A 27,776-nucleotide genomic window follows, 5' to 3' on the forward strand; every position below is an offset into this window, starting at 1 on the left:
GCTGGTGACCTTGGGGTCTTGAACCTGGGTCTTCCGCATCCCAGTCCGACGCTCTATCCACTGCGCCACTGCCTGGTCAGGCAGTTTTTCACTTTTTTAAAAGGAACAGTCTACGTATAAAAAACTATTTCCTTGTCTGACCGGGCAGTGGTGCAGAGGATAGAGCGTCAGACTGGGATGCAGATGACCCAAGTTCGAAACCCTGAGGCCACCGGCTTGAGTGCGGGCTCATTTGGCTTGAGCATAAGCTCACTAGCTTGAGTGCGGGGTCGCCAGCTTGAGCATGAGATCACAGACATGACACCTTGGTCGCTGGCTTGAGCTCAAAGGTCACTGGCTTGAGCAAGGGGTCACTCGCTCTGCTGAAGCCCCCTGCCGCCCCCGGTCAAGGCATATATGAGAAAGCAATCAATGAACCACTAAGGTGCTGCAACAAAGAACTGATGCTTCTCATCTCTTTCCCTTCCTGCCTGTCTGTCCCTATCTCTCCCTCTCTATCTCTCTGTCTCTGTTACACACAAAAAAGAAAATATTTCCTTAAAAACACTGACATTAGCATGCTGCTACCAAAGACACAGCCAGAGACATCTAAATAGCCACAGTCAAAAAGGAAAATGTTTATTTGAGAACAAGAGTGAAAGCTTTTGCATGTCTGACAAGGTAGAATTGTTTTGAGAATCGACGCCACCACATTCAGCTCTACCATTATCACAAATGGAAATATTTTTTCTAACGAAGGTATAGGCATAAAGGACTATCACTAAAGAATCAAAGAAAAGGTGAGGCCCCAAATCTCATCCCTTAGACTGATTCACAACACAGGATTTACATCCCACTATCCAGTCTTCTACTGCAGTCGTTCTTAACATGGCTTCCTATCAGAATCCCAGGGACTCTGAAGGGAAATGCCCATAACGAGGCTGTACCCTTGCCAAGATGTCTGGGGGTGGGCCCCAGGCATCAGAACTTTTTAAAGCCTCCCAGGTGATTCCAGTGTGCCGCCGAGGTAGATCTCCACTGCTCCAGAGACTAGCAGCAACTGCCAGACGCTCCTCGGCCCACCACCCCGTCAGGACGGGGGCTCCGTCGGGCACCGCTGCTCCCGTTGATCCTATCTTTAACTCTGCTCAAGAACTCCACGTGTGACCAGCTTTGGGTGCGGTTCTGAGTCTTTCCGTATGCCTTAGTGATTTTTAGAGCACTATTTAATCAGGCAAATACCAGCAAAAAGAGAAAAGATGGAAAAACAATTTCCATAAGGCATGATACGAATAAATAAGTGAAAACAATCTCAGGTTTAAAAGCAAAAGCATGAGAAGTCAAAGCCTGTGACATTTTATACAAAAGAATAAAAATATTTTAAAAGGACTGATTTAAACATGTTTTTCTGTTTTTCCTATTCCTTGAACATAAAACTGCTTCCAACTCAGAAAGATTTAAGATAGCTAATTATTAAATAAACACTCTTTACCTTTCCCCTGTGAAAAACCAAAGAGCCAAGTTCCCCATTTTCTCTATGGTGAACCAGATTACTTTCAGTTTAAGAACTGGGCAACTCCACCCAACAGATTATTAGATATGTAAGCAGGTAGGTATAAGCTGTAGGAAGTCATTACAAAAAGTCCCATGAGAAAATAAGATGGTAAAAACAACAATAGAAAAATGGTAAAACACAAACAAAATAAGAAAATGGCAGGTCTTTACAGCCTCCCTGCACTCTACTCGCAGCATAAAACCAAAGCAGAGACCAGCTCTGGACGTGTATCACAGACGGAGCTGGTGCGGCCCGTGTGGGGGGAGATGCTCGTTCCGAGGAGGGAGAGGTTCAGTTAGCAACTTGCTGGGATTATAACCATGTCTTGGTCTTCTTGCAGTTTTGTTACTAAAAATGACACAAAGTAAATGATCCAATGTGGTCTTACAGAAATGACGTGTTTGTCACATTTCAGAACAAACAAGGCAGAGTCACAGGCACTGGGTCTGGGAAAGCAGAGGTGGATGGCCACGCACTCAGGACTCAGGAAAGGGATGCTTATCTGTGTGAGGTCGGAGGAGGGAAACAGGGCTCTACAGCCTGGAAGCTTCTGCACTAATGAGTCTTCTAATAGTCCTATAAAGAGAAAAACAAAGTCCCACTTTATTCTCAGCAGAACACTGGTTTGAACCTAAAAAAAAAAAAAAAAGTACACACGCATACATTATAAACAATTCTGATAGGGTATTTTTCTATAGCCAAAGATTCTATTTCAAATATAATGTGCAATATTTCACATCTGAAAATGTCCTGTCTTCTGAGTCCACAAAGACCCTGCAACACCTATTCTGCTCTAATTATTAGACATCCTAAGCTTGTCATAAAAAAAAAAAGCTAATAATATCAATTCATTATTTAACCAATGGGAAGTTTTCTTCAGTAAAAAATGTGCAACTCCTTTCTCTCTCCAATATAAAAAAAGTAAATAACACCTAAATGTTGAAGTATATACAGACATCCCAGATTTTAAAACTAGAGCTGTGATCCCAGATTAGAGACACTCAAGCTCTGAAGACATTTTTCTAGTCATTTTCAAAATTACCAGCCCCTCTGAAATGGTCCGGCTGATACTTACAGCTCGTGGTTTTTTGTTTAACTTCAGATCAATCCTGTATAGGAAAGATAGATAGTTGCATTTTAATTTACAGGAAAAGGGCCCATGAATCAGCTACTGCATAGGGCACAAGCTATAACAAAGACTATTTGGTTAAGTAAAATCCACATTCTTCATTAGACTATGCCATATTTAGTTGTTTATCCAGATATTAAGCAAGTATTTAAAAACATGAGCAGATACTCTTGCCAAAGGCAAACTAGATGACTCAAAAAGAAATATAGAGCAGTTATGAAAGCCATATAATTTTTTAAATTTATTCCAAAATTGCACATTAAAGAGACTGAATTAAGGGGGCATGCTCTATGTTAATGTGTTAGCTCTGTAACTGTATACTGGTAATCACTGAGACACATAGTGATTAAGAATAGGAAAGAGACTAGGAGTTTGTATTTCTGGGCATAAAACACAAAAGAAACAAATTTCAATTTTTAAATCTTTCCAAAGCAAAATATCAAGATCTTTAACTATTAGTCTCCTTATGAAGCAAAGCCAGAAAATCAATTTAAATATGAATTAAAGTAAAAGTTATCTATTTAAAAAGCAATTAAAATGCATAAAAGTGAAGTTTACTTAATTTTGCTGAAGTTATTAAATAAAATGTTACCTCCATCACGTTTTTCTGTTTTTAAAAAAAACTTCCCAGCCTAACCTAATATACATACCTACAATTAAACAGATAAACTATGGGTTAGAAAGGTCTCAAAAAGGCATATTGGTGTCTACACACTAAACAACACAGCACAAATACTAATTCAAATCAAACTTACTCAAAGTCATAATCAAACATGCCAGACGGGCTGAGGGGCAGCATTTGAAAGGAAGAAAGCAACAGAAATTAATATACTAATTGAATAAATTAGTTGATTAGCCACCCTAGCAAGATTTGTAGAAACAAAATCAGCTTTAAGAATCTTTAGCCATAAAGTTACAAACATCAAAGCACCAAAGATCTTGTAGTTGGGAGATTCCCTTCCCTCAATGGTTTTCATATCAGAAGAACAGACTACGAAAGAAAAAGTTATTTCATTAGAAAACTAGATACCTGCAGGCCTTCTATTAGCTGCCAGATTCAGAGTTAGAACTTGGAAATATTTAATTGTATGACAAATGTAATTAGGGCATTAGAAGAAATAGAGAAAGAAGGGTTTAGTCATATAATTAAAGGTGCTTTGAAGACAGTACTAACTACTCAGCAAAATATACTTGCACTAAAACAAAAGATAAAAACATCATACATATTTTTAAAAGACAGTTTGCAGCTTTTAACTCAAGTTATATATTCTAAACAAGTTATATGTTCTAAACAAGTTATATGTTCTAAACATGTCCAGGACACATGGGGCTCCTTTTCTACAGCATTCATTCTAGAAGCCAAGGGTCGAATGAATGAACTTCAGTGATACGTGAGTCTTGTTCCAGAAACTACAGAGCCTGAACTGGTGATGGCAGGTAACTGTTTATGTCAAGGCTACAGTTATGAACACCACAGTCTGCAGCACCCCTATGAAAACAAAGAAAGTTGACACGCACAAGCACTCGAGCCTCAGAGATCAGGAGGGAGCAGTATGAGGAGAAAGCCATTTGGGGCATCACTGCTAACAGACCATGGTTCTGGGCAGACCTCCAAAGCAAACATTAATCTGGAGCACGACACCAGCTCCTCGCTGGCTCCAACCTTTCAGACTATACACAGGTGGTAAAACAATATGCAAAATGGTTATCTCTTCCTCCTAGCCAATGTTTGCAAGAGTGAAGCTGGAAGAAAGCTTAAAATCAATATCCCTTAGGTAATAGGGCTCCACTCAAGCCATTTGGGAAAGGGTATACAGTAAGTGTGCAAACCAAGAACTATCAACAATTTAACTTTCTGGAACAACAAATTGATGTTTCTCTCTCTCTTCCACCCCCCCCCAAATCAATAAATAAAAATGAAAGTAAGATTTAGATAAATAGATCAGCCTATAATGTTGTTTAGGTGTCAACCAATTTGTTGAAGTATTAGAAATGACTGTCCTTACGTTAGTTTTTTAATTTTTTCCATGGATTGACTGTGTGAGAGAGAGAGAGAGAATACACAAAAGAAGGGGAGAAGGGAGAGAGAGAGAGATAAGCATCAACCCCCTGTTCCAATCAGTTGCTCCACTTTGTTTTGTACTCACTGATTGCTTCTCGTACATGCCCTAACTGGAGATGAAACCCATAAGCTCACTGCACCAGGACGAAGCTTCATCCACTGAGCAACCCAGCAAGGGCCCACCGTCCTTTTTTTTTTTTTTTTTTTTTTTTTTTGGGGGGGGGATATTTTATTTATTTATTTATTTATTTATTTATTCATTTTAGAGAGGAGAGAGAGAGGGAGAGAGAGAGACAGGGGGGAGGAGCTGAAAGCATCAACTCCCATATGTGCCTTAACCAGGCAAGCCCAGGGTTTTGAACTGGCGATCTTAGCATTTCCAGGTCGACGCTTTATCCACTGCGCCACCACAGGTCAGGCCCCCACCGTCCTTTTAAAAGAATAAAAGTCATTTGAAATTTGACTTGTCAGGGACAAATGCAAATTGTAAATGTCTCCCAAACAAAATTTGGATCCCAGTGGTCTCTAATTGGCCCTGGCCAGGTAGTTCAGTTGGTTAAACCATCATCCAATAAGCCAAAGTTGTGGATTTGATCCCCGGTGAGGGAACACACAAGAATCAACCAAAGAATGCATAAATAAGTGGAACAGCAAACGATATTTCTCTCTCTCTCTCCTTTCCTCTTGCTCTCTCAAGTCAATAAATAAAAAAACCAAAACAACAACAAAAATTTAACTTTCAGTCTCACTCACTTAACTTTGTTCACAAAGTAGACTGTACCTACCTAAAGAAAACTTCAAAAAAAACTAGAAGAATCTAGAGTTTGGTATAGTAATAAATACCTAAAAGAGCAGCGGCAAGTTGTTATTTCAACTTATTTTAAGATTCTGAAACTTATCATTCAGATATCATATAAAATATAAAAATTCAGAACAGTGTGATCATTTATGAATGCTAGAAATAATTTGATAAATTTTCATATTCCTGAAGAGGATAAATTCAATAGTCATTCCTTTTTGCAAAAGCACCATGTTTATTTCCACTTTACTCACCACTACACAGTGCCTGGCACATAGTAGGTACTCAGACAATTGTTGAAATAATGTACTGTTGATTTTATCTGAGTATCTGGGGTATGGCACGCTGGAGGGGAAACAAGTATTTATACTGGGTGCAAACTTACAAATGTGTACAAAGTGATCCACCCCGAACCTCACTCTGCCAGACCTGCTAAGACATCAGTCAGGGGGCAAGGGGTTTGGGCCAGACACATTTCCTGACTAAAGATGGCAGGACTCCGAAAACCTTAACTGGCCACACTCAACCTGTTTTCCCTAGAAAGAAGGTAAAACGGTTCTACTTGGCTCCTGAGGGGCAGATGAGAATGTACCTCCGTCCAAGGGAGAAGCCCAGCCAGATTAAACCTAGAATGGTCAAAGGATCCTGCTTTGCAAACAGAAAACACTATTTGTTTCTATAACTAACAACCACTAATATCAAAGATCTTTATAAGTCCTAGTATTTTTCTGGAAGAAGTCAAGCTTCTAGGGCCAGGAAAGATGTAGGAAGAAGTGCAGTTCCTATGGAAATCTACTAGAAACCTGCGAGAAGGCAGTAAACGCAATGCCCAATTCCATTTTATCACCAGCTGATCATGTCACTAATGAAAATGAAGTATCACATGAAATAAATAGTAACTAGCTTTCTAGAGAATGTCTATTAGTATAAATAATTGAAAAAAAGTCTCAAAACTTTCACGGAGTTTTCTCCCTACCCTAGAAACTGAAATAGGAAAAGCATCATTACTTGAAAAAACAGTAGAGTAAATTAAAGCCACACAGCATGACATTTAATTCCTGACAAGTTAAAAATATATATACTTAAGAGTATGGTTCTCTGCTACTATTTGTGATAAGGTAGCATCCGTCCTATCACAGTGATCAAACATGCAGCCTTACAAAAAAGAAAAGATATGTAAGTTTTGCTATTTTTTAACTGCACTTAACAAGATTGGCACCATGATCTGTGGTTTGCAGAAAAATGCTAAGCTAGCAGACCTTCGTCGTTATTTGGAGGAAATACTATTTCTGCAGTCTGAAAACCACCACCAACATCAACAAGAAAAACTCTTAAAAGAATGCAAGAACCAGTTGATTTCAAGGAGGCTTAAACTGGTTAGAGTTAATTCTATATTATCCCTGTGTATTATATCCAGAGCTAACAATTTAATACTTTGGGTGCACGAAGGAAAATCCTCCAGATTTGTACAGCAACCAATCCAGAAGCAAACTGGAGACCAGGGAACCCTGCCCATCCCTCGCATGCCTCTGTTCCTCTCCGCAGCATGCAGGTCCCAAGGGGAGCAGGACAAAGGCCAGCCTATGAACACCTGGTTTCCATGTCTCCCAGAAGAAGGTCTGAAGCCAGAGCAAGATTCCTCACTCAAGAAACTAAGCATTACCCTCCCTGAACACAGCTATATAATATCCAACTATCTGAGTTAACAGGCACCAAAGTTATCATACAAACCCCGAGTGGAGTGAATGCTAAAATCCTCTCTGAGTGACACCTGACCTCTCTGTCCACTGATGTCATTCCTATCCATTATGCACTGCAAAAAAACACAGCGGACAAACGTTATCTAGGAAGGCACACTCGTATCTTAGAGACTTTACACTGTTCCTCCGATATCGGAAATCAGCATACTGCAGATATATAAAAACAGAGAAATCACATGCAATCAAGGAAAAAGCATGTCAGATCAGTTCTCTCCATTCACAAGGAAACATGAGTAGGCAGGGACTGGGATTAGGAGCACAGGACTATATCCCACTTTGCAGCTTCCCAACACGAACTTGTGAGACATTTTTCGAATACTATTACACAGACTGTTTCTATTTCCCCTTTTCCATTTCTAAAAGGATTCCAAATTCACCATATTAAACAAAATTTTCATGGAACAAAATTCTTCTACATTAGAAACAGTGAGAAGGCTGTCCGCCTGCATAGTTACACTAATGTCCACTGATTTCTCCTTTAGAAAGAGAAAAATCAGTCCGCTTCAAATTTGGACTAATGGAACTTCTTCCCAACAGCAACGAAAGAACTAAACTAATCCTGAAGAATTTTCATCGTAGTGAAGTCTCTTCACAGCAATGGCCATGGAAGCTCTGGGTGGGAGCAGGAGGCTGGGGGGAGGGGGATACGGTGGTGGGAGGTGGTCCCGACCACTGACCTGTGCCGGTTTTTATTCTTTCGTTTTTTATGGCTGCTGTGATGACTCCCTGAAGAAGTAGAAGAAGCAGCCTTCTGAGGTTTCACGCCCTGCACAGATCCATCCAGATCCTCAGGGTCCTCCTGGTTGGGCTCATTCTCCTGATTGTGGAAATCGGGCGAGGTATCACTTTCCGTCCCACTTCCTGGTTCCCCTGGAGGTTAAGAATAAACACAAATCCCCAGAAGCGTCATCAGTATTCCTCAGGTAATCTGTCAGTCAAGGTTTTTTTTGAACATTAATATATATTAAAAAAGACTATATTCCTACTCTCATTGATCATACCATCTAATTAACAAGATACACACAATCAAAGCATCCAAATTACAAGAGCTCCTGACATGTAATCTGAAACAGTGTAACAAGAGGAAACAGATAGGACAGCTGGGAGATGGGACCACACAACCAGGATAACCTCACTGCACAAAGGTTATTATTATTATTTTTTTGTATTTTTCTGAAGTTGGAAACGGGGAGGCAGTCAAACAGACTCCCGCATGCGCCCGACCGGGATCCACCCGGCATGCCCACCAGGGGGCGATGCTCTGCCCCTCTGGGGCATCGCTCTGTTGCAACCAGAGCCATTCTAGCGCCTGAGGCAGAGGCCACAGAGCCATACCCAGCACCCGGGCCAACTTTGCTCCAATGGAGCCTTGGCTGCAGGAGGGGAAGAGAGAGACAGAGAGAAAGGAGAGGGGGAGGGGTGGAGAAGCAGATGGGCGCTTCTCCTGTGTGCCCTGGCCGGGAATCGAACCTGGGACTCCTGCACGCCAGGCTGACGCTCTACCACTGAGCCAACCGGCCAGGGCATAAAGGTTATTTAAACACAGAATATACTAATGGGATTAATAATTATATAAGAAGCATAACAAAATGGGTTTTTAGGAGGTGAGGGATGACCTTGGAAAAGCTTCCTGTAGCTGGCCCTGGTTCCTTCCCCAAACCATACAGAAAGACTGTTTTTCTATGAAGAAAAGAAATCTATGAGAAGAGCCCCATTACCTAAATTATTCTGAGAAACCCTAAGAATATTATTTTTAAAAATAGTAATAATACTCTTCAGTTGACACACATTCCCAATGTTTTAAAGGTTTTATTTATTGCCTGACCAGGGGGTGGCACAATAGATAGAGTGTCAACCTGGGATCCAGGTTCAAAACCCCGAGGTGGCCAGCTGGGGGATGAGGTGGCTCATCGGCTTGAGTTGAGCGTGAGATCCTAGACCTGACCCCATGGTCTCTGGCTTGAGCCCAAAGGTCGCTGGCTTGAGCAAGGGGTCACTAGCTTGGTTGAAGCCCCCAGTCCAGGAACACATGAGGCACAATGAAGGAACAACTAACGTGCCACAACTACGAGCTAGTGCTTCTCATCTCTCTCTCTTCCTGTTGTCTCTGTCTCTCCTCTCTCTCTCACACATACAAAAAATTATTTATTGATTTTTCAAGGGGGGGACAACTCATAGTTGTTTCACTTTAGTTTTCATTGCTTGCTTGTTGTGTGTGCCTTGACCGGACAAGCCCAGAGCTTTGAACCAGGAACCTCAGTGTTCAGGCCAATGCTCTATTCACTGCACCACCAAAGGCCAGGAACATAGTCTCAATTTTAAAACATTCCTGCCCTGCCTGGTTGGGTCAGTAGACAGAGTGTTGGCCTGGCATGCGGACATCCTGGGTTTGATTCCCAGTCAGGGCACCCATGAGAAACATGAGAAACAACTATCTACTGCTCTTCCCCTCCCTCTCCCGTTTCTCTCTCCCTTTTCCTCTCTCAGCCAGTGACTCGATTGGTTCAAGCATCAGCTCCAGGTGCTGAGGATAGATAGCTCAGTTGGTCCAAGTGTCAGCCCCAGACGGGGGTTGCCAGGTGGATCCCAGTTGGGGCACATTAGGGAGTCTGTCTATATCCCCCCATCACTTAAAAAAAATCCTTTAAGGCCCTGGCCGGTTGGCTCAGCGGTAGAGCGTCCGCCTGGCGTGCGGGGGACCCGGGTTCGATTCCCGGCCAGGGCACATAGGAGAAGCGCCCATTTGCTTCTCCACCCCACCCCCTCCTTCCTCTCTGTCTCTCTCTTCCCCTCCCGCAGCCAAGGCTCCATTGGAGCAAAGATGGCCCGGGCGCTGGGGATGGCTCCTTGGCCTCTGCCCCAGGCGCTAGAGTGGCTCTGGTCGCAGCAGAGCGACGCCCCGGAGGGGCAGAGCATTGCCCCCTGGTGGGCAGAGCATCGCTCCTGGTGGGCGTGCCGGGTGGATCCCGGTCTGGCGCATGCGGGAGTCTGTCTGTCTCTCCCTGTTTCCAGCTTCAGAAAAATACAAAAAAAAAAAAAAATCCTTTAGCTATATTAAATAAGCAAGGTCAAGAACAATTTGTATAAATATATGTATTTTAAAAATAATTATAGCTCTGGCCAGAGAGTTCAATTGGTTAGAGAATCATCTCAAAGTGCAAAGGTTGCCGGTTCGATCCCAGTCAGGGCACCTACAGGAACAGATTAATGTCCTGTCTCTCTTTCTCCCTTCCTCTCTTATAAAAATCAATAAATAAATGTTTTTGTTTTTTAAAGAAGAATAATAATTACATATATTTTGGTAAATGCATACTTTTTTCCCCTAAAAAAATCTCTTGAAACTCTTAATAGATAAATTGGTCAAAGATTTGCTCTTTACTCAATCACTGAAGAATCCTAAATATGTACATTATCTATTTCTAAAATTTGTCAAAGGGGTTATGAAGACAGTAGTACTAGGGGCCAGTTTTCTTATTTTTATGTCTTTGTATTATAAACTGCTGGGAAGAGATTTCAAATTGAGTTGTATATGGTCACGGCAAGTATAAGAAAGTGATGGGCCCCCAAAGCAAAAGAGAAATAGAACCAGACAGATCTCAGAAATCATGAAATCTTATCGTTGAACACTTCATGAAAGCAACAGAAGAGGGAGCTCTAGGACTACAATGCTAGAAAAAGTATACTGACCCATCTGGCCCTTCCACAGTTCAGGAAAACGGATTTCATATAAAAATTAGCAAAACTCCAAAACTTACCACATAAAACTACAGTAACCAAGACCATGTGGAACTGGAATAAGAACAGACATACACACCAGGGAAGAGAATTCAAAGGCCTGATATTAAACCCTTAGCATTAATGACTAATTGATTTTCAACAAGGGTATAGTGACCAATTTGGCCCTTCTAAACTTGACAGGGCAACGCAAAACAAACCATTTATTCTTCGTGGGCCAGATGCTATTGGAGTACTGAGTAAATGGATGAGTTGGTCATATTTCATAAGGTAAGCACAACAGTGCATATACATACAAAACCGAGTAAATCAATCAAAGCCCTATGAATGGAGAAGATAACATGCCAGGCAGTAACCGATGTCCCAAAGTACTGATATGTACATTATCATTAGAGTCAGATAAGAAAGAGTGAATTAGTCAGGAAAAGCTTCATTGAAGGGATAGAATTTAAACTAAACCTTGAAAAACAAGAAGCCAAAATAAGTACAAAAAAATAGCACAAGCAAAAGTGTAGGGGTAAAAACACTAGAACCTCGCTGGGTAGCTCAGTTGGTTAGAGCATCATCCCAATACACCAAGGCTGCAGGTTCAATCCCTGGTCAGGGCACACACAAGAATCAACCAATGAATGCATAAATAAGGAGAACAACAAATGTTTCTTTCTCTCTAAAAATATTAACAAATAAAAAATTTTTTAAACCTACAGTATATTTAGGACACATGAATCTAACATCATTTAAACAGAGAATTTGAGAAATGAGAAGTGAAATGACTCAGAAATGTCAGATTAAGTAAAGGATTTTTTTATTTTATTTTTTTGGTATTTTTCCGAAGCCAGAAACGGGGAGGCAGTCAGACTCCCGCATGGCCTGACCGGGATCCACCCGGCACGCCCACCAGGGGGTGATGCTCTGCCCATCCGGGGGCCGACTGTAGCGACCAGAGCCATTCTAGCGCCTAGGCAGAGGCCACAGAGCCATCCCCAGCGCCGGGGCAAACCTTGCTCCAATGGAGCCTTAGCTGCGGGAGGGGAAGAGAGAGACAGAGAGAAAGGAGAGGGGGAGGGGTGGAGAAGCAGATGGGCGCCTCTCCTGTGTGCCCTGGCCGGGAATCGAACTCAGGACTCCCGCACGCCAGGCCGACGCTCTACCACTGAGCCAACCGGCCAGGGCCAAGTAAAGGATTTTACCTAGGGAAACATAAGGTGATGGTTAAGAGAACTGACTTGTGGCTTAGCCCTTCTGTTTCCCCATCTGTAGAGTAAGAATTCTTTCTTTCATGTGTTGAGTTATTCTTAAGGACAAGGCACTGGGCTAGACACTGGGGCTACCATAACGTTCCTTATTTTCAAGAAGTAGCTTTAAGGATTAAATGAGATAAATGCAAGTAAAGTGTTTGCTTAATGTCTGGAACACAGGAAATGTTCAAATCTCAATATCCTTGAGATCCACAGCATGCAAGTCAAATGTAAACAAACAGTAAAGACTACTTGTAGTAAAAGTGATTAGCAGAACATAACAAAGCAAAGCCATCAAGAACCTCTGAATAGGCCCTGGCCAGTTGGCTCAGTGGTAGAGCGTCGGCCTGGCGTGCGGGAGTCCCGGGTTCGATTCCCAGCCAGGGCACACAGGAGAAGCGCCCATCTGCTTCTCCACCTCTCCCCCTCTCCTTCCTCTCTATCTCTCTCTTACCCTCCTGCAGCCAAGGCTCCATTGGAGCAAAGTTGGCCCGGGTGCTGAGGATGGCTCTGTGGCCTCTGCCTCAGACGCTAGAATGGCTCTGGTCACAACAGAGCAACGCCCCAGATGGGCAGAGCATCGCCCCCTGGTGGGCGTGCCGGGTGGATCCCGGTCGGGCGCATGCGGGAGTCTGTCTGACTGCCTCCCCATTTCCAACTTCAGAAAAATACAAAAAATAAAAAAATAAAAATAAATTAAAAAAATCTCTGAATAGAGAAGTGACATCCCACAATGATATTTATGGACTTCTCTGTACAAATCCATGTTTTAGGGTTATTAGGCTAGAAGTGGTTTATAGGAGGGACTGGAGCCAGGGAGATTAAACACTGTTAAAATACAAAGGAAGCCTCGCTTGTGGAGGCGCAGTGATGCTGAGGTCGCCGGTTCTAAACTCCAGGCTTGCCCAGTCAAGACACATATGCGAAGCAAGTTGATGTTCCCGCTCCTCTCCAGCCCCTTCTCAAGTCTCTTTCTCTCTCAAATCAATAAACAACATCTTTAAAAAAAAAATGCAAAGGGAGACCGCAAAGTAAGAATAATTTTCTTCCTTGGCTCAGGGAAGCAGAAGAGGAGTGATGACAAAGGGGTGGGTGAAGACATCTCCACGAGCCGCAGCGAGTCAGCCCACCGCACCGCGCGACCGCCCGGGAGACACAGAAGGACGTTTGTCTCTCACTGACGTAACAGTGAGCAACCTATTTCTAGAGCAAAGAACATCAGATTTTGATTATTTTTAATAAATCTACAAATGAGATGCTCTACTTATTAAAAGAAACAGCTATTAAATAGTGTCACGGCAATAGCTTCTGATCAGCATAAGAAGTTTAAAGAAGGACAGAAAGTTCCCCAACGGGACGAGGTGGACATGGAGAGTGGGCTGATGTCAGAGAGTCCCAGGAAGGAGCGGGCAGAAGACACTGTACTGATGATCCTTTAAAGGGAACTGGATAATGTCTGCCTGTTTTGTTTTCTCTTATTCCTAAAGAAAAAATGAATATATATATATATATATGAAGAATGTTTCACTAATCTGCATAAAATTCCCTTTTAGGGACCATGCTAACCCATTTTATTATTCTAGTTTGGGTATCTAAAGCCAAGGGAAGCAAAAAGGAATGCATTTCTGAGGAAAATTTTCAAAACGGTTTGAAAATGTCAAAAGTGCAAAGCTCTAAAATCCTTGAGATTTAAGAATATGCAAGTCAGAATTCTAAGAGAAAAGACTGTTCGCTTCACTGCCACCAAGAATCAAAAACAGAGAAATTATTCTACAAGATTTGTTACACAAAAATTTTAAGGTATTGGAGAGATTCTGTACAAAGAAAAAGATATGGAAAGCAAAGTAGTTCATTCCTCTTCATGGAAATAAAGCTTAGTTTGAATCACCTGGGTCATTCAGGGATACTCAAGCCCTGAACTTGGTTTAAAGAGGTCCATGCACCTAGCAAAAGTAGACACATGTCTTTTCTGGAAGATAAAATTATTCTAGCTGTCAAATTATTCCACAAATATTTTTAGTAATAATGAGCAGTACACAAAGATAACCAAACACACAGGAAGATTAGATTTCATGAGTAATGATCAGTAGAAATAACAAACAAAATCAGGTCAAGGACTTCAGAAATTGAAATTAAATATAGACCATAGAATAACTATGCGTACTATACCTAAAGAAGTAAAAGACAAGTTTGAAAATAACTGCAGGCCCTGGCCGGTTGGCTCAGTGGTAGAGCGTCGGCCTAGCATGCGGAGGACCCGGGTTCGATTCCCGGCCAGGGCACATAGGAGAAGCGCTCATTTGCTTCTCCACCCCTCCGCCGCGCCTTCCTCTCTGTCTCTCTCTTCCCCTCCCGCAGCCAGGCTCCATTGGAGCAAAGATGGCCCGGGCGCTGGGGATGGCTCTGTGGCCTCTGCCCCAGGCGCTAGAGTGGCTCTGGTCGCAATATGGCGACGCCCAGGATGGTCGCAACATGGCGACGCCCAGGATGGGCAGAGCATCGCCCCCTGGTGGGCAGAGCGTCGCCCCATGGTGGGCGTGCCGGGTGGATCCTGGTCGGGCGCATGCGGGAGTCTGTCTGACTGTCTCTCCCTGTTTCCAGCTTCAGAAAAGAAAATTAAAAAAAAAAAAAAAAAAAAAAAAGAAAAAAAAAAGAAAATAACTGCAAAGAAAGCTACTGGAACATTACACAGCACATTTTAAAAATAATTAAGTAGAATTTATAGAAATAAAATTGTTATAACAAAAAATTAAAGATTTTATTTATTGATTTTACAGAGAGAGGAGGGGGCTGGAGTGAAAAGTATCAACTCATAATTGCTTCACTTCAGTTGTTCACTGATTGCTCATTGTATGTGCCTTGATCCAGCAAGCCCAGGGTTTTGAACCAGTGACCTCAGCATTCCAGGTCAATTCCAGGTCAACACTTTATCAATGGCATCACCACAGGCCAGTTTTAATAACAAAAGATTTTAAATTAAGGGAAGGTGTAACAGCAAATAGATTTTTTATTTTTTTTTGTGAGAGAAAGAGACAGACAAGAAGGGAAAGCGAAGCATCAACTCGTAGAGGCAGCACTTTAGTTAGTCATTGATTGCTTCTCATACGTTATATGATGGGGGGGGGGGGGGGGCTCCAGCCAAGCCAGTGACAGCAAACTTGAGCTCAAGCCAGCGACCCTGGGATCATGTCAGTGATTCCATGCTCAAGCTGGCGACCTTACACTCAAGCCAGTGACCTCAGGGTTTCGAACCTGGGACTTCAGTGTCCAGGTCAATGCTATCCACTGTGCCACCACTGGTCAGCAAACAGATTTAATTAAAGAGAATTAGGAATTTGTAGGTCAGAAAAAAGTTACTCAAAATGCAGCACAGAGACAAAAAGAAGATACAGAAGAAATAATAAAAGACATAAAGGATAAAATCAGAATGTGGAACATATAATTAACCCGAATACCGGGAAAGGAAAGAAAGCATGAGACAAATGCAGTATCTGAAAAGATAACAGCTGGGAATTTTCCAGAACTGATAAAAAATAACAAACCACAGTTCTAACTAGTCCAGTGAAACCCAAGCCAGATTAGAAAAAAAAATCAAATTTAGATACATTGTAGTTAACTGCAGAAAATCAAGACAAAAATGAAATCTTATAAATAGCAGTGGGAAGTGGTAATGGTAGAAGTGGTGAGATAAAACACAACAGAATTACTTTAAAGAGGCACTGACCATTTGAATTAATGAACTCTAGCATATATGTAATTCTCTATACTCTGCTTTATTCCAAAAAGAATTCAAGGCAGCTTGCCAAGACTCATATAATGAAATCCAATAAAATAAATTTAAAATGAGATAAGGCAAAGAGGACTAAAAGAGGAAAGTAAGCTGGATGCAGTACTAAGATTCATGTATGCTATAAAATGTATGCTATAAATTCCTATTTGCTTTCTAGAGGGACACCACAAATCTAGCTTTAAGCATTTTAGCAACCATACAAAGAGGGAAGCAGTCAATTACAAGATTTTCAGTAAAAAACTAGTCTCTCAGGGAAAACAACTATTTCTAAAGCAGATGATAATTAGAATGATAATAAACAATATTTGCAACATAGAGACACATTTTACAAGTCCAACAGCAACTTTATAGGGAAAACCAAGGAATATCAATATGATGTATTGCAGAGATGAGGCTCAATCCAGGAGGAAGATCTTAGGATAATGAATGGTCTGCATAAGCTTCAGAAATCCCTGGCCAGTGGCTCAGTGATAAAGCATAGACCCAGCATGAGGAAGTCCCGGGTTCAATTCCCAGTCAAGGCACAAAGGAGAAGCGCCCATCTGCTCTCTTCCCCTCCCTCTCCTCTCTGTCTCTCTCTTTCTTCCCCTCCCACAGCCATGGTTTGATTGGTTCAAGTGCATCAGCCCTACCTGGGCGCTAAGGATGGCTCTGTGGAGCCTCTGCCTCAGGTGCTAAAAAAGCTTGGTTGCGAGCATGGCACCAGATTGGCAGAGCATTGGCCCCAGTCAGGGCACATGCAGGAGTCTATCTCCCCTCCTCTTGCTTAAGTAAATAAAAATTTTAAAAATGAAATCTTTCATACATAAGTGCTTGTCTCAGTCAAACTTCTGAGAGAAGTGGCTTTAAGAATCTTTTCCTGACAAGAACCTAGGTATAGCTACTCTGTATGAATAATTAGGTACAGAGCCAGCCATACACTAAACCAGTGGTTCTCAAAGTGTGTGCCAGGGCACACTGGTGCACCCTAGAAGATTTCCAGGTGCGCCCTATTGTGTTCCAGAGAAATATGCGCCTGTTGGGGACCAGAAAACCAACAGGGTTTTTGGAGTTTAGGTTTTTGGGGGACAGACGTGTGTGGAACTGGCTGTAAGCTGACCGTCTGCCCAACCCCCCACCTCACTTGCCTGATTAGGTTGCAAAAGGCTGTTAAGCTGTGGTGCTGGATTGTTTACACTACCCCCCCATGTTCCCTGGAAAGACTAGAGGCACGTTTCTTCTATCCTTTGTTTGGTGTAAAGTTAAGATGATATGTATGCTGGGGGGTTTTCTGCACTCAACACAATTAAGAGTAAAAAGAGAGGAGTTCTTCAATGTATTGATAAGGAAATGAGAGTTTACTTTTCAAATATATGCCCAAACATTGAAGAAATCGCTAGGACACATCAGGCTCATGTTTCTCATAAACACAAGAATGAAAAAACTTAACACATTCACACCAGGACCTGTCGAATTTACTAAATCTTACTAAGAATGTATCTACATATATAAAAAGATAACATTTTTGTTGTTTTTTTATTTTTAACCTCTCTTTTTTACAAATTCTAAAAAGCATAACAAAAAATGTAACATAAAAATGTTTTTTAATGCCAGAATAAATTTAAATTTTGTCATATTTATTTTGTTTAATTACCATAAAAGCACGCTTGGACTTTATATTTTTTTCTTTAATATTTGACTTAATTATCATAACGTATTTCTCAGAGTTTTGTATATAGTGTGCCTACAATTATTTGTAGGATTTTAAATGTGCCCAGACTTCAAAAAGTTTGAGAACAACTGCCCTAAACTCTCTACCAAGCCAGGGGCAGGATAATAGGCTCTTGTGAAAACTGAGGAGTCAGGCTTCGTTCCATCTCAACTCACAAGAGTGAGATCCCAAATGTTCCTTAACCAGTCTTACTACTACTCAACAAAGCAGAGGAAATGGCTCTACACTCTACAAGGGACATTACTTGAAAAGAAACAAGATTTAACTGACAGTCACAGCAAAAGAAAAATCCAAAGGACTTGATACAGCTGATCAGGCTGGCAAAAGGAAGTAAAGAGGCCTACAAAGTTTTGAATAATGGAGCCCAGAAGTACTACAACAGAAAAACTGGGCAGATATGAAATGAAGGAAATAAACCGGCTTGGTTTTATTTCAGCATTGTATTTATTGTATTCTATTGTATTATATTTATTACATTGTATTATATTTATTGTATTGTATTGATTGATTTATTTTGCGTGTGCACCTGAGAGAGAGACAAATAGAGAAATAGGGAGAAAGATGAAAAGCATCAACTCATAGTTGCGGCACTTTAGTTGATCACTGATTACTACTCATACATGCCTTAACTGGGGGGCTCCAGCTGAGCCAGTGACCTTAGGCTTCAAGTCAGTGACCTTTGCAATCAAGCCAGTGACCGTGGGATCATATCAATGATCCCACGCTCAAGCTGGCAATCCTACACTCAAGCCAGCAACCTCGGGGTTTTGAACCTGGGACCTCAGTATCCCAGGTCGAAGCTCTATCCACTGTGCCACCACTGGCCAGGTGAACAGCTCAGTTTTAGACAAAATGTTTGAATGGAAATGTACAGAAGATATTTTCTGGACATGTATCACTAAAGCTCAGGAAAAGGGTTAAGGATAGAGCTAAAATTTAGAAATCTGTACAGTAAGAACAATTGCATTTGCTGACTACCAACATCTCTCTTCCTCAAACCACTGCCCCAATGCATAAAAAATGCCTGGACCCCACCACCGCTATGCCATCTAAAAGAAGTACACAGCCATGACACAAAAAGAAGGCTGTATTTCTTTTTTTTTTTTTTAAGTGAGAGGAGGGGAAATAGTAAGACAGACTCCCTTATGCGCCCCAACCAGGATCTACCCAGCAACCCCTGTCTGGGGCTAACACTCAGACCACCCCAAGCTATTCTCAGCGCCCGGGGCTGATGTTTGAACCAATTAAGCCACTTGCTGCAGGAGGAGAAGAAAGAGGGAAGGGGGAAAGAAGCCAATGGTCGCTTCTCACATATGCATTGACCAGGGATCAAACCTGGGATGTCTGCATGCCGGGCCAACACTCTATCCACTGAGCAACCAGCGAAGGCGAAGGCTATATTTCAAGGTTATCCAATGCACAGGGACAGCATTTAATACAGCTACACAGCCTGACCAGGCAGTGGCACAGTAGATAGACAGTGTCAAACTGGGATGTGAAGGACCCAGGTTTGAAACCACAAGGTCGCCGGCTTGAGCGTGGGCTCATCCAGCTTGAGCATGGGCTCACCAGCTTGAGCATAGGATCACTGGCTTAAGCATGGGATCATAGACATGACCCCATGGTCGCTGGCTTGAAGCCCAAGGTCGCTGGCTTGAGCAAGAGGTTACTCGCTCTGCTGGAGCCATCTGGTCAAGGCACATATGAGAAAGCAATCAATGAACAACTAAGGTACTACAACAAAGAATTGATGCTTCTCATCTCTCCCTTCATGTCTGTCTGTCCCTATCTATCTCTCTCTCTGACTCTCTGTCTGTCAAAATATATATATACAGCTAAATAGAGTCTGATTCAGAAAGATAAACACACAAAGTTATATCCCATCACTAGAAATTAGAACAGAATTACACTGTAGTTAGAGAGTGGGACGTCCGGCTTGTGAGCAGGGACTTGTGTGTCGTGCACGACCAAAAAGCGATTTCAAAATGGGTGATGTTGAAAAGGACAAGAAGATTTTTGTTCAGAAGTGTACTCAGTGCCATCCTGTGGAAAAGGGAGGCAAGCACAAGACTGGGCCAGATCTCTATGGTCTCTATGGTCTCAAGACAGGTCAGGCCCCTGGATTTTCTTACATGGATGTCAACAAGAACGAAGACATCACGTGGGGAGAAGCTACACTGATGGAGCATTTGGAGAATCCCAAGAAGTACATCCCTGAAACAAAAATGATCTTTGCTGGCAAGATCTGCCGACTTGATAGCTTACCTCAAAAAAGCTACTAATGAGTAATAGTTGGCCACTGCCTTATTTATTCCAAATGTTTCATGACTTTTTTTATGTGTTTTGTATTTAAATTTATCTCATGCACCAGAATTCAGATCATGAAGGGCTGATAGAACATTTCTTTTGGGCAGTCCAGATTTAAATAAGATTGGCTTGTGGCTAAATGAGTATGATCAGCTTTTTGAACTTTGATGGTAATTTCAGTTAAGTGCTATGACTGTTTTCCCTTTCTGAAAATATGATTGGACTTAATTCATAATGTTCAGCTTTTCACAGAGATAGTGAATGCCATCTCAAAACCTGTAGGAGATTGGTTTTATATTTAGATTTATATAACTGGTTATATTGATATGTTTTAAGACTGAGGAAGCCCCTTCACTGTCTCTTAGAATAGCAAGAGTCACTTGTGTTTCAAGTTGTGTTCATTAGCTTGTTACAAGGCTAGGGCTGAAGATACACTGGCCGTGTCCATTTCACATTTTATCTTTTTAGTTCTAACTATGCCAATTTAAATAAAATTCCCTGTATCTAAACTGTTGCCTTTTACTGAAGGAAAGGCATTTTAGTGTGGTTTATGTATAATATCAAATAAAGGTTATTTAACACTTAAAAAAAGAAAAGAATTACACTGTATGGCTCACTTACAGAGAATGACACAATTTCTCCACAAAGTAAATGCTATTTACTTATTTAAGAACACACAGGTGGCCTGACCTGTGCTGGTACAGTGGATAGAGCATTGACCTGGAATGCTGAGGTTGCTGGTTCGAAGCCCTGGGCTTGCCTGGTCAAGGCACATATGGGAGTTGATGCTTCCTGCTCCCCCCTTCTCTCTCTCTCTTTCTCTCTACTCTCTCTAAAAATGAATAAATAAAATCTAAAAAAATAAAATTAAAAAAAAGAGAACACACAGGTACGTTCTAGTTGCAGGATCAGAATTTGCTAAAAATGATTAAGGTTGGTACATGGGGATTTATTAGATATGTCTTAAATTTTCAATGATAAAAGGTTTGTTTTTGAAAATGATCTGAGAGGCAGACAGAAAGGGAGAGAAAGAGGGAGGAGAGAGATGAGAAGCATCAACTCGTAGTTGCTTCACTTTAGTTGTTTACTGATTGCTTCTCATGTGCCTTGACCAGGAGGCTCCAGATGAGCCAGTGACCCCTTGCTCAAACCAGTGACCTTGGGCTCAAGCATTCAAGCCAATGATCTGGGTTTTGAACTGGGGACTTCAGCATTCCAGGTTAATGCTCTATCTACTGCACCACCACCAATCAGGCATAAAAAGTTTTTATTTATTTTTATTATTATTATTTTTTTTTTTTGCATTTTTCCGAAGCTGGAAACGGGGAGGCAGTCAGACAGACTCCCGCATGCGCCTGACCGCAATCCACCCAGCACGCCCACCAGGGGGCAATGCTCCGCCCCTCTGGGGCATCGCTCTGTTGCATCCAGAGCCATTCTAGCGCCTGAGGCAGAGGCCACAGAGCCATCCTCAGCGCCCGGGCCATCTTTGCTCCAGTGGAGCCTCGGCTGCGGGAGGGGAAGAGAGAGAGAGGAAGGAGAGGGAGAGGGGTGGAGAAGCAGATGGGCGCCTCTCCTGTGTGCCCTGGCCAGCAATCAAACCCGGGACTCCCGCACGTCAGGCCGATGCTCTACCGCTGAGCCAACCGGCCAGGACCTATAAAAAGTCCCTGGCCGGTTGGCTTAGCGGTAGAGCAATGCCCCAGATGGGCAGAGCATCGCCCCCTGGTGGGCGTGCCAGGTGGATCCCGGTGGGGCGCATGCGGGGAGTCTGTCTGACTGCCTCCCCGTTTCCAACTTCAGAAATATACAAAAAAAGAAAAAAAAAAAAAAAAAGACCTGACCAGGTGGTGGCACAATAGATAAAGCATGGAACTGGGACATAGAAGACACGGGTTCAAAACCCTGAGGTCCCCGGCTTGAGTGTGGGCTAATCCGACTTGAGCACAGAGTTGCTGGCTTGAGCATGGGATCACAGACATAATCTCATAGTCGATGGCTTGAGCCCAAAGGTCACTGGCTTGAAGTCCAAGGTCACTGGCTTGAGCCCAAGGTTGCTGGCTTGAGCATGGGATCACAGACATAATCTCCTAGTCGATGGCTTGAGCCCAAAGGTTGCTGGCTTGAAGCCCAAGGTTACTGGCTTGAGCTCAGGGTCGCTGGCTTGAGCAAGGGGTCACTTGCTCTGCTGGAGCCCCTTGATCAAGGCACATATGAGAAAGCAATCAATGAACAACTAAAGTGCCACAACAAAAGTTGATGCTTCTCATCTCTCTCCCTTCCTGTCTGTCTGTTCTTATCTGTCCCTCTCTCTGTCTCTGTCACAAAAAATAAAAATGTTTATTGGCCCTGGCTGGTTGGCTCAGCAGTAGAGCATGGGCCCAGCGTGTGGAGGTCCTGGGTTTGATTTCCAATAAGGGCACACTGGAGAAGCGACCATCTGCTTCTTTACCCCTCCTACCCTCCCTCTCCTCTCTCTTCCTCTCCCATAGCCATGGCTCAGCTTGGGCAAAGTTGGCCCTGGGCACTGACGATGCTCCATGACCTCGCCTCAGGTGCCAAGATGGCTCGGTTGCTGAACAGAGCAGCAGCCCCAGATGGGCAGAGAATTGCCAGTAGGGGGCTTGCCTGGTGGATTCTGGTCAGTTAGGGCACATGCGGGAGTCTGTCTTTCTGCCTCCCCACCTCTCACTTAATAAAAAAGAAAAAGTTTTATTTTACTGATTTTTTAGAGAGAGACAAGAATAGGAACAGAATCAATCTGCTCCTATATGTGCCCTAATCAGGGATTGAACTGGCAACCTATGCACTTTGCAACAAGGCTCTAACCAACCAAGCCATTGGCCAGGGCACAAGGCTTTTTTGTTTTGTTTTGTTTTGTTTTTCATTTTTCCAAAGCTGGAAACGGGGAGGCAGTCAGACAGACTCCCGCATACGCCCGACTGGGATCCACCCGGCATGCCCACCAGGGGGCAATGCTCTGCCCCTCTGGGGCGTCGCTCTGTTGCATCCAGAGCCATTCTAGCGCCTGAGGCAGAGGCCATAGAGCCATCCCCAGCGCCCAGGCCATCTTTTGCTCCAATGGAGCCTCGGCTGCGGGAGGAGAAGAGAGAGACAGAGAGGAACGAGAGGGGGAGGGGTGGAGAAGCAGATGGGCGCTTCTCCTATGTGCCCTGGCCAGGAATCGAACCCGGGACTCGTGCACGCCAGGCCGACGCTCTACCACTGAGCCAACCAGCCAGGACCTAAAGTGTTTTTTTTTTTGTTTTATTTATTTATTTATTCATTCATTTTAGGGGGGGGAGAGAGAGAAAGAGAGAGAGAGAGAGAGAGAGAGAGAGAGAGAGAGAGAAAGGGGAGGAGCAGGAAGCATCAACTCCCATATGTGCCTTGACCAGGCAAGCCAGGGTTTTGAACCAGCAACCTCAGTGTTTCCAGGCTGACACTTTATCCACTACGCCACCACAGGTCAGGCTTTTTTTTTTAACTTTAAAAAATTCTCTAAGACTTATCAGGAGTGAAGACAAATCTTTCTGTCGCTGGGCAGCTAACATCAACCATCCTGTGACAGAAGAGGCAGGAAGGAAGAACACTGTCATTTCTTTCTCATAAAAAAGATTGATTAAAGATACACCATAGGTTATTAACTTCTAGAAAGAAGATGCAACAGTGTAAGAGATGCAGTCTTCAGATACACAGCTGAATAGCAGTTAAAGATAGGAACTTTGGTAGCTTCAAAATAAACTGATGAAAAAGTAAAAAAATAAACTTACTCTTTTCAATGAGCTGGTCCTGAACTCCAGCCAATGCACTTACTGCCTAAAAGAAAAAACCACTAGTTATTTGAAAAATCACTACAGACCTCAGGAGAACACTCACAGACAGAAAGGAAAGAAGAAACACACAGAAATTTAACTGTGGTTTTCCTCAAAATGGGCCGTATAACGATCTCCCCACCTCACTTACAGCTGCTGAAGTAACTGAAGATTTACTGAAGAGTCGCTCAGCTTCCTTAAACTTCCGGTTCCTTCGATCGTTTTTGCTATTGGAGTTTCTAAAACACACACAAGGATTCGTTATAAGCGCCAAGCTTAGTCAATGGCTCAAGCTGAGATGTCCCAGGGAAAACGTAAAGAACTCTTTTTCTGTTTTTATTACCTCCACACTACTTGGAATGACCAAAATGACCTTTATGCTGAATGCCTAAGTAGACAGCAATGTTTTCCAATGTATGGAATATGCTCCACATTGACCCGTGGGACTACTTTAGGTGATTCACAATCATTTTCATTTTAATATGTATATCATTTTAGCCCTGGTCGGATAGCTCAGTTTGTTGGAGCATCGTCCTGAAGCGCAGAGGTTGCTGATTTGATCCCTGGTCAGGGCACATACAGGAACAGATTTTTCCTTTCTCTCTCCCTCAATCTCTTTCCCTCTCCCTCTCTCACTAAAATCAACAAATAAAAAAAAAATTCTGCCTGACCAGGAGGTGGCGCACTGGATAGAGCGTTGGACTGGGATGCAGAAGGACCCAGGTTCAAGACCCCGAGGTCATCAGCTTGAGCGCGGGTTTATCTGGCTTGAGCAAAGCTCACCAGCTTGGACCCAAGGTCGCTGGCTCCAGCAAGGGGTTACTCGGTCTGCTGAAGGCCCACGGTCAAGGCACATATGAGAAAGCAATCAATGAACAACTAAGGTGTCGCAATGAAAAACTGATGACTGATGCTTCTCATCTCTCTCCGTTCCTGTCTGTCTGTCCCTATCTGTCCCTCTCTCTGACTCTCTGTCCCTGTAAATAAATAAATAAAATAAAATAAAAAAATAAAAATAAAAAAAATTCTTTTAACCCTTAAAGAATGATGAGTGTACAGTATCAGCTTTGTGAAAAGTCACTGGACTGTATATTTATGATTTGTGAACTTCTCTATATATTTCCTTTTTTTAATAAATATAATATATATATATATATATATATATATATATATATATATATATACACTTTTTTTTCTTTGAATAAGTGAGAGGCAGGGAGGTGGGGAGACAGACTCCCGTATGCGCCTTGACCAGGACCCACCCAGCAAGCCCATGTGGGGCTGATGTTTTCGCCCACTTGGGGCCACTGCTCTACTGTGCAGCAACCGAGCTATTTTAGCACCTGAGGTGAGGCCACAGAGTCATCCTCAGTGCCTGGGGCCAACTTGCTCCTTTGAGCCAGGGCTGTGGGAGGAGAAGAGAGAGAGGGAAAGGGGAGGGAGAGGGTACAGAAGCAGATAGTAACTTCTCTTGTGTGCCCTGGCTGGGAATTGAACTCAGGACATCCACACGCCAGGCTGATGCTCTACCACTAACCAGCCAGGGCCTATTTCAAAATTTAAAAAAATTTAATGTTAATACAGGTGTGTGTGTGTGTGTGTGTTTATATATATTATAGATAAAGAGAAAGAGGAAGGGGCACAAAGAAAACTAGATAGAAGGTGACAGAGGACAATCTGACTTTGGGTGATGGGTATGCAACATAATTGATCGACAAGATAACCTGGACATGTTTTCTTTGAACATATGTACCCTGATTTATTGATGTCACCCTAGTAAAATTAATAATAAAAAAAAATTTTTTTTTAAAAAGAGAAAGAGGAAACAAATGTGGCAACAACTTAACAACTGGTGAATTTCAGCAAAGGGTTATCAAGTGCTCATGTACTGCTCTTCTTTCAATTTTTCTATAAACTTAAAAAATTTCAAAAAGTTTAGAAAGTGTTCAAGAATACTACTGCTACCCCAGCCAGGTAGTTCAGCTGGTTAGAGCATTGCTCCGATACACCCAGGTTGTGAGTTCAATCCCTGGTCAGGGCATATGCAAGAATCAACCAATGAATGCATAAATAAGTGGAACAACAAATCGATGTTTCTTACTCTCTCACTCTCTAATCCTCTCTCTGCCTCTCTCTAAAATCAATAAATAAAAATTTAAAAAAAATACTATTACTAAATAAATCGTGACACGGTTGGCACACAAGTATGGCAAATATTTGGAGCGTGGAACTCATGTCTGATTAAAATGTGGAAAAGACTAACAGAATGTTGCTGTGTAGATATGCACACCCTTGTGCCACAAACGGAACTTTCCTTATTCTACAAATGTAGGATTTGTTCAGAATTACTCAGTGAGGCTGAGCCAGAGTCCAAGTTCAACCACTAACCGCTTTCCACACTACCACTTACTATACTGCCCCCATCGCAAACTTGCTACCAAAACTTTTTATACAGTCCTAAAAACAAGTATTAGTAGGTCACAATGCAAACAACACAGGCTTCTGACACTCACTTCTGGTTGGTCAGATACCTATCCCAGCCACGAATGATATTGCCATACATCTGAGTGTCTTCCAGGTAGCTTCCTTCAAAAGCATAGATCTGTCTCTCCAAGTTTGCCAGTGTTTCCTGAGAGATGAAAAACAAGGAAAATCGACACCTTTTAAATGCAAACATTACGTCTGACCAAACTGAAGTCTTGCAATTAGACTTATAAATTCAGGCACAAATATACTAAACCATCCTTGTGGAGAGATGGATGATACCAGGAGGCGCAGGCAGATTAAGACAGTCTCAAGTTGTCCTATAGGACCACTTTGAGAACAGAATGAAATATAGAGAACCCGAACTCTATATACTTTGGAGGATTCATGGAAACCCAACTGTGAAGAACCCTGGCTCCCGCAGACTCACTCCCACGCATACAAGGTACTGCTGGCTGCGAGGGAAGGGTAAGCAGTCTTCCAGCGCTAGCCAACCCACTCCCCTCCCCTTAGGCCGCCGGCACTGAACAGCCAGTTGCTATGGAAACCTGCAAGGGCAGCTTCAGGTGAGATGGGCTTCCCAGTTGCCCAAGCTAAGACGCGGTGGGCAGGAACGGCTTAGCACGGGACCCCGGGTGCATGTCACAAGTACTAATTCCCTGGCCTGAGTCCGCTCCCTTCTCTTGTCACCTTCTCTAGACGGTCCCTAATGCATCGCATCCCTGCCCATAGGAAATCCCATTCAATGCATCTTCTCCTAGTCCTCTAAAGGACACGGTCCCTCCGGCCTCCAAAGGCCAGACTGGATGACTGAGTCCCCCTCCCACAGCCGCCTCCTATCCTACCCCGCCAAAGCCCCCCCGCAAGCCCGAAACACTCTACCAACGCGCCCGCCCTCTCCCACCCCCAAGCTCCCGGGCACTCGCCTTTCCAGGGCTCCCACACACAGTCCCACAGCCCCCAGCGCCAAGCCTCCTCCATGCCTCCCGTCCGCCTCGTCCCTCGGTCCCCGCCCCGCCCCCCCCCGGCGCCCGCCCCGCCGGGAAGCCGAGGCGCTGGCGGGCCGCGCAATGCGCAGACCTGCCCCAGGCCGCCGGACTCCTGGCCGCCGCGCAGCGCCCGCGAACTAACGGCCTGGCGCGGCGGGGCTGCCGCCTGAAGACGGGGGCAGGCGCGGCGCCCCTACCCGGGCTCCCCCGGTGCCAGCCCCCTACCGCCAGCTCCTGCTTCCGCTTCACGAGCTCCGCGAGCTCCCGCCGGGTGTCCGGGATCTGCGGAGGCGCCGCCTTATTGTGCATCGCCATGTTGGGCTGAGGCGGGCAGCGGCGGCGCCGGGCTGGGGGCGGTCCCTGCGCGCCGCCGCCCGCTAGGGGGCGCCCGCGCCGAACTGCGCCTGCGCGCGCGGCTTTCGG

The 27,776-nt window shown here is 43.5% G+C and overlaps 2 protein-coding genes and 1 non-coding gene across 5 annotated transcripts; 2 read left to right on the forward strand and 1 right to left on the reverse strand.

Moving 5' to 3' along the window:
• Window positions 1-593: 593 nt before the first annotated feature.
• Window positions 594-27,708, reverse strand: MEAF6 (MYST/Esa1 associated factor 6). 3 transcript variants are annotated; one of them, XR_010750231.1, is made up of 8 exons: window positions 27,579-27,708; window positions 26,394-26,509; window positions 24,032-24,119; window positions 23,839-23,884; window positions 7,962-8,154; window positions 3,256-3,313; window positions 2,610-2,643; window positions 594-2,110 (listed from the first exon to the last, which is right to left on the reverse strand). XR_010750231.1 is itself a non-coding variant. In XM_066375887.1 (8 exons), the coding sequence occupies exons 1-8, from the start codon at window positions 27,666-27,668 to the stop codon at window positions 2,102-2,104; spliced, it is 606 nt and encodes a 201-aa protein (XP_066231984.1). In that variant the 5' UTR covers window positions 27,669-27,708; the 3' UTR covers window positions 594-2,101. The 3 variants fall into 3 exon arrangements, 2 of the variants coding, with proteins under 2 accessions (XP_066231984.1, XP_066231985.1); XM_066375887.1 differs by lacking the exon at window positions 3,256-3,313 and adding an exon at window positions 3,419-3,448; XM_066375888.1 differs by lacking the exon at window positions 3,256-3,313.
• TRNAA-AGC (transfer RNA alanine (anticodon AGC)) lies at window positions 14,464-14,539 on the forward strand. The gene has a single exon. It is a non-coding gene; the product is annotated as a tRNA-Ala (tRNA).
• Window positions 19,690-20,244, forward strand: LOC136399958 (cytochrome c-like). The gene has a single exon (XM_066375889.1). The coding sequence runs from the start codon at window positions 19,744-19,746 to the stop codon at window positions 20,038-20,040; it is 297 nt and encodes a 98-aa protein (XP_066231986.1). The 5' UTR covers window positions 19,690-19,743; the 3' UTR covers window positions 20,041-20,244.
• Window positions 27,709-27,776: the final 68 nt, after the last annotated feature.

Source organism: Saccopteryx leptura, chromosome 3 (genome assembly GCF_036850995.1).
Source record: "Saccopteryx leptura isolate mSacLep1 chromosome 3, mSacLep1_pri_phased_curated, whole genome shotgun sequence".
Taxonomy (NCBI): Eukaryota; Metazoa; Chordata; class Mammalia; order Chiroptera; family Emballonuridae; genus Saccopteryx; species Saccopteryx leptura.

Coding starts and splice junctions, on each gene's coding strand:
- LOC136399958 (XM_066375889.1), top strand. CDS start 19,744: ATGGGTGATGTTGAAAAGGACAAGAAGATTTTTGTTCAGAAGTGTACT.
- MEAF6 (XM_066375887.1), bottom strand. CDS start 27,668: ATGGCGATGCACAATAAGGCGGCGCCTCCGCAGATCCCGGACACCCGG. Junction 3,449..7,961: donor AAGAATAAAAACCGGCACAG/GTCAGTGGTCGG, acceptor GCTGCCCCTCAG/CCCGTCTGGCATGTTTGATT. Junction 2,644..3,418: donor ATGTTTGATTATGACTTTGA/GTAAGTTTGATT, acceptor TTTCCTATACAG/GATTGATCTGAAGTTAAACA.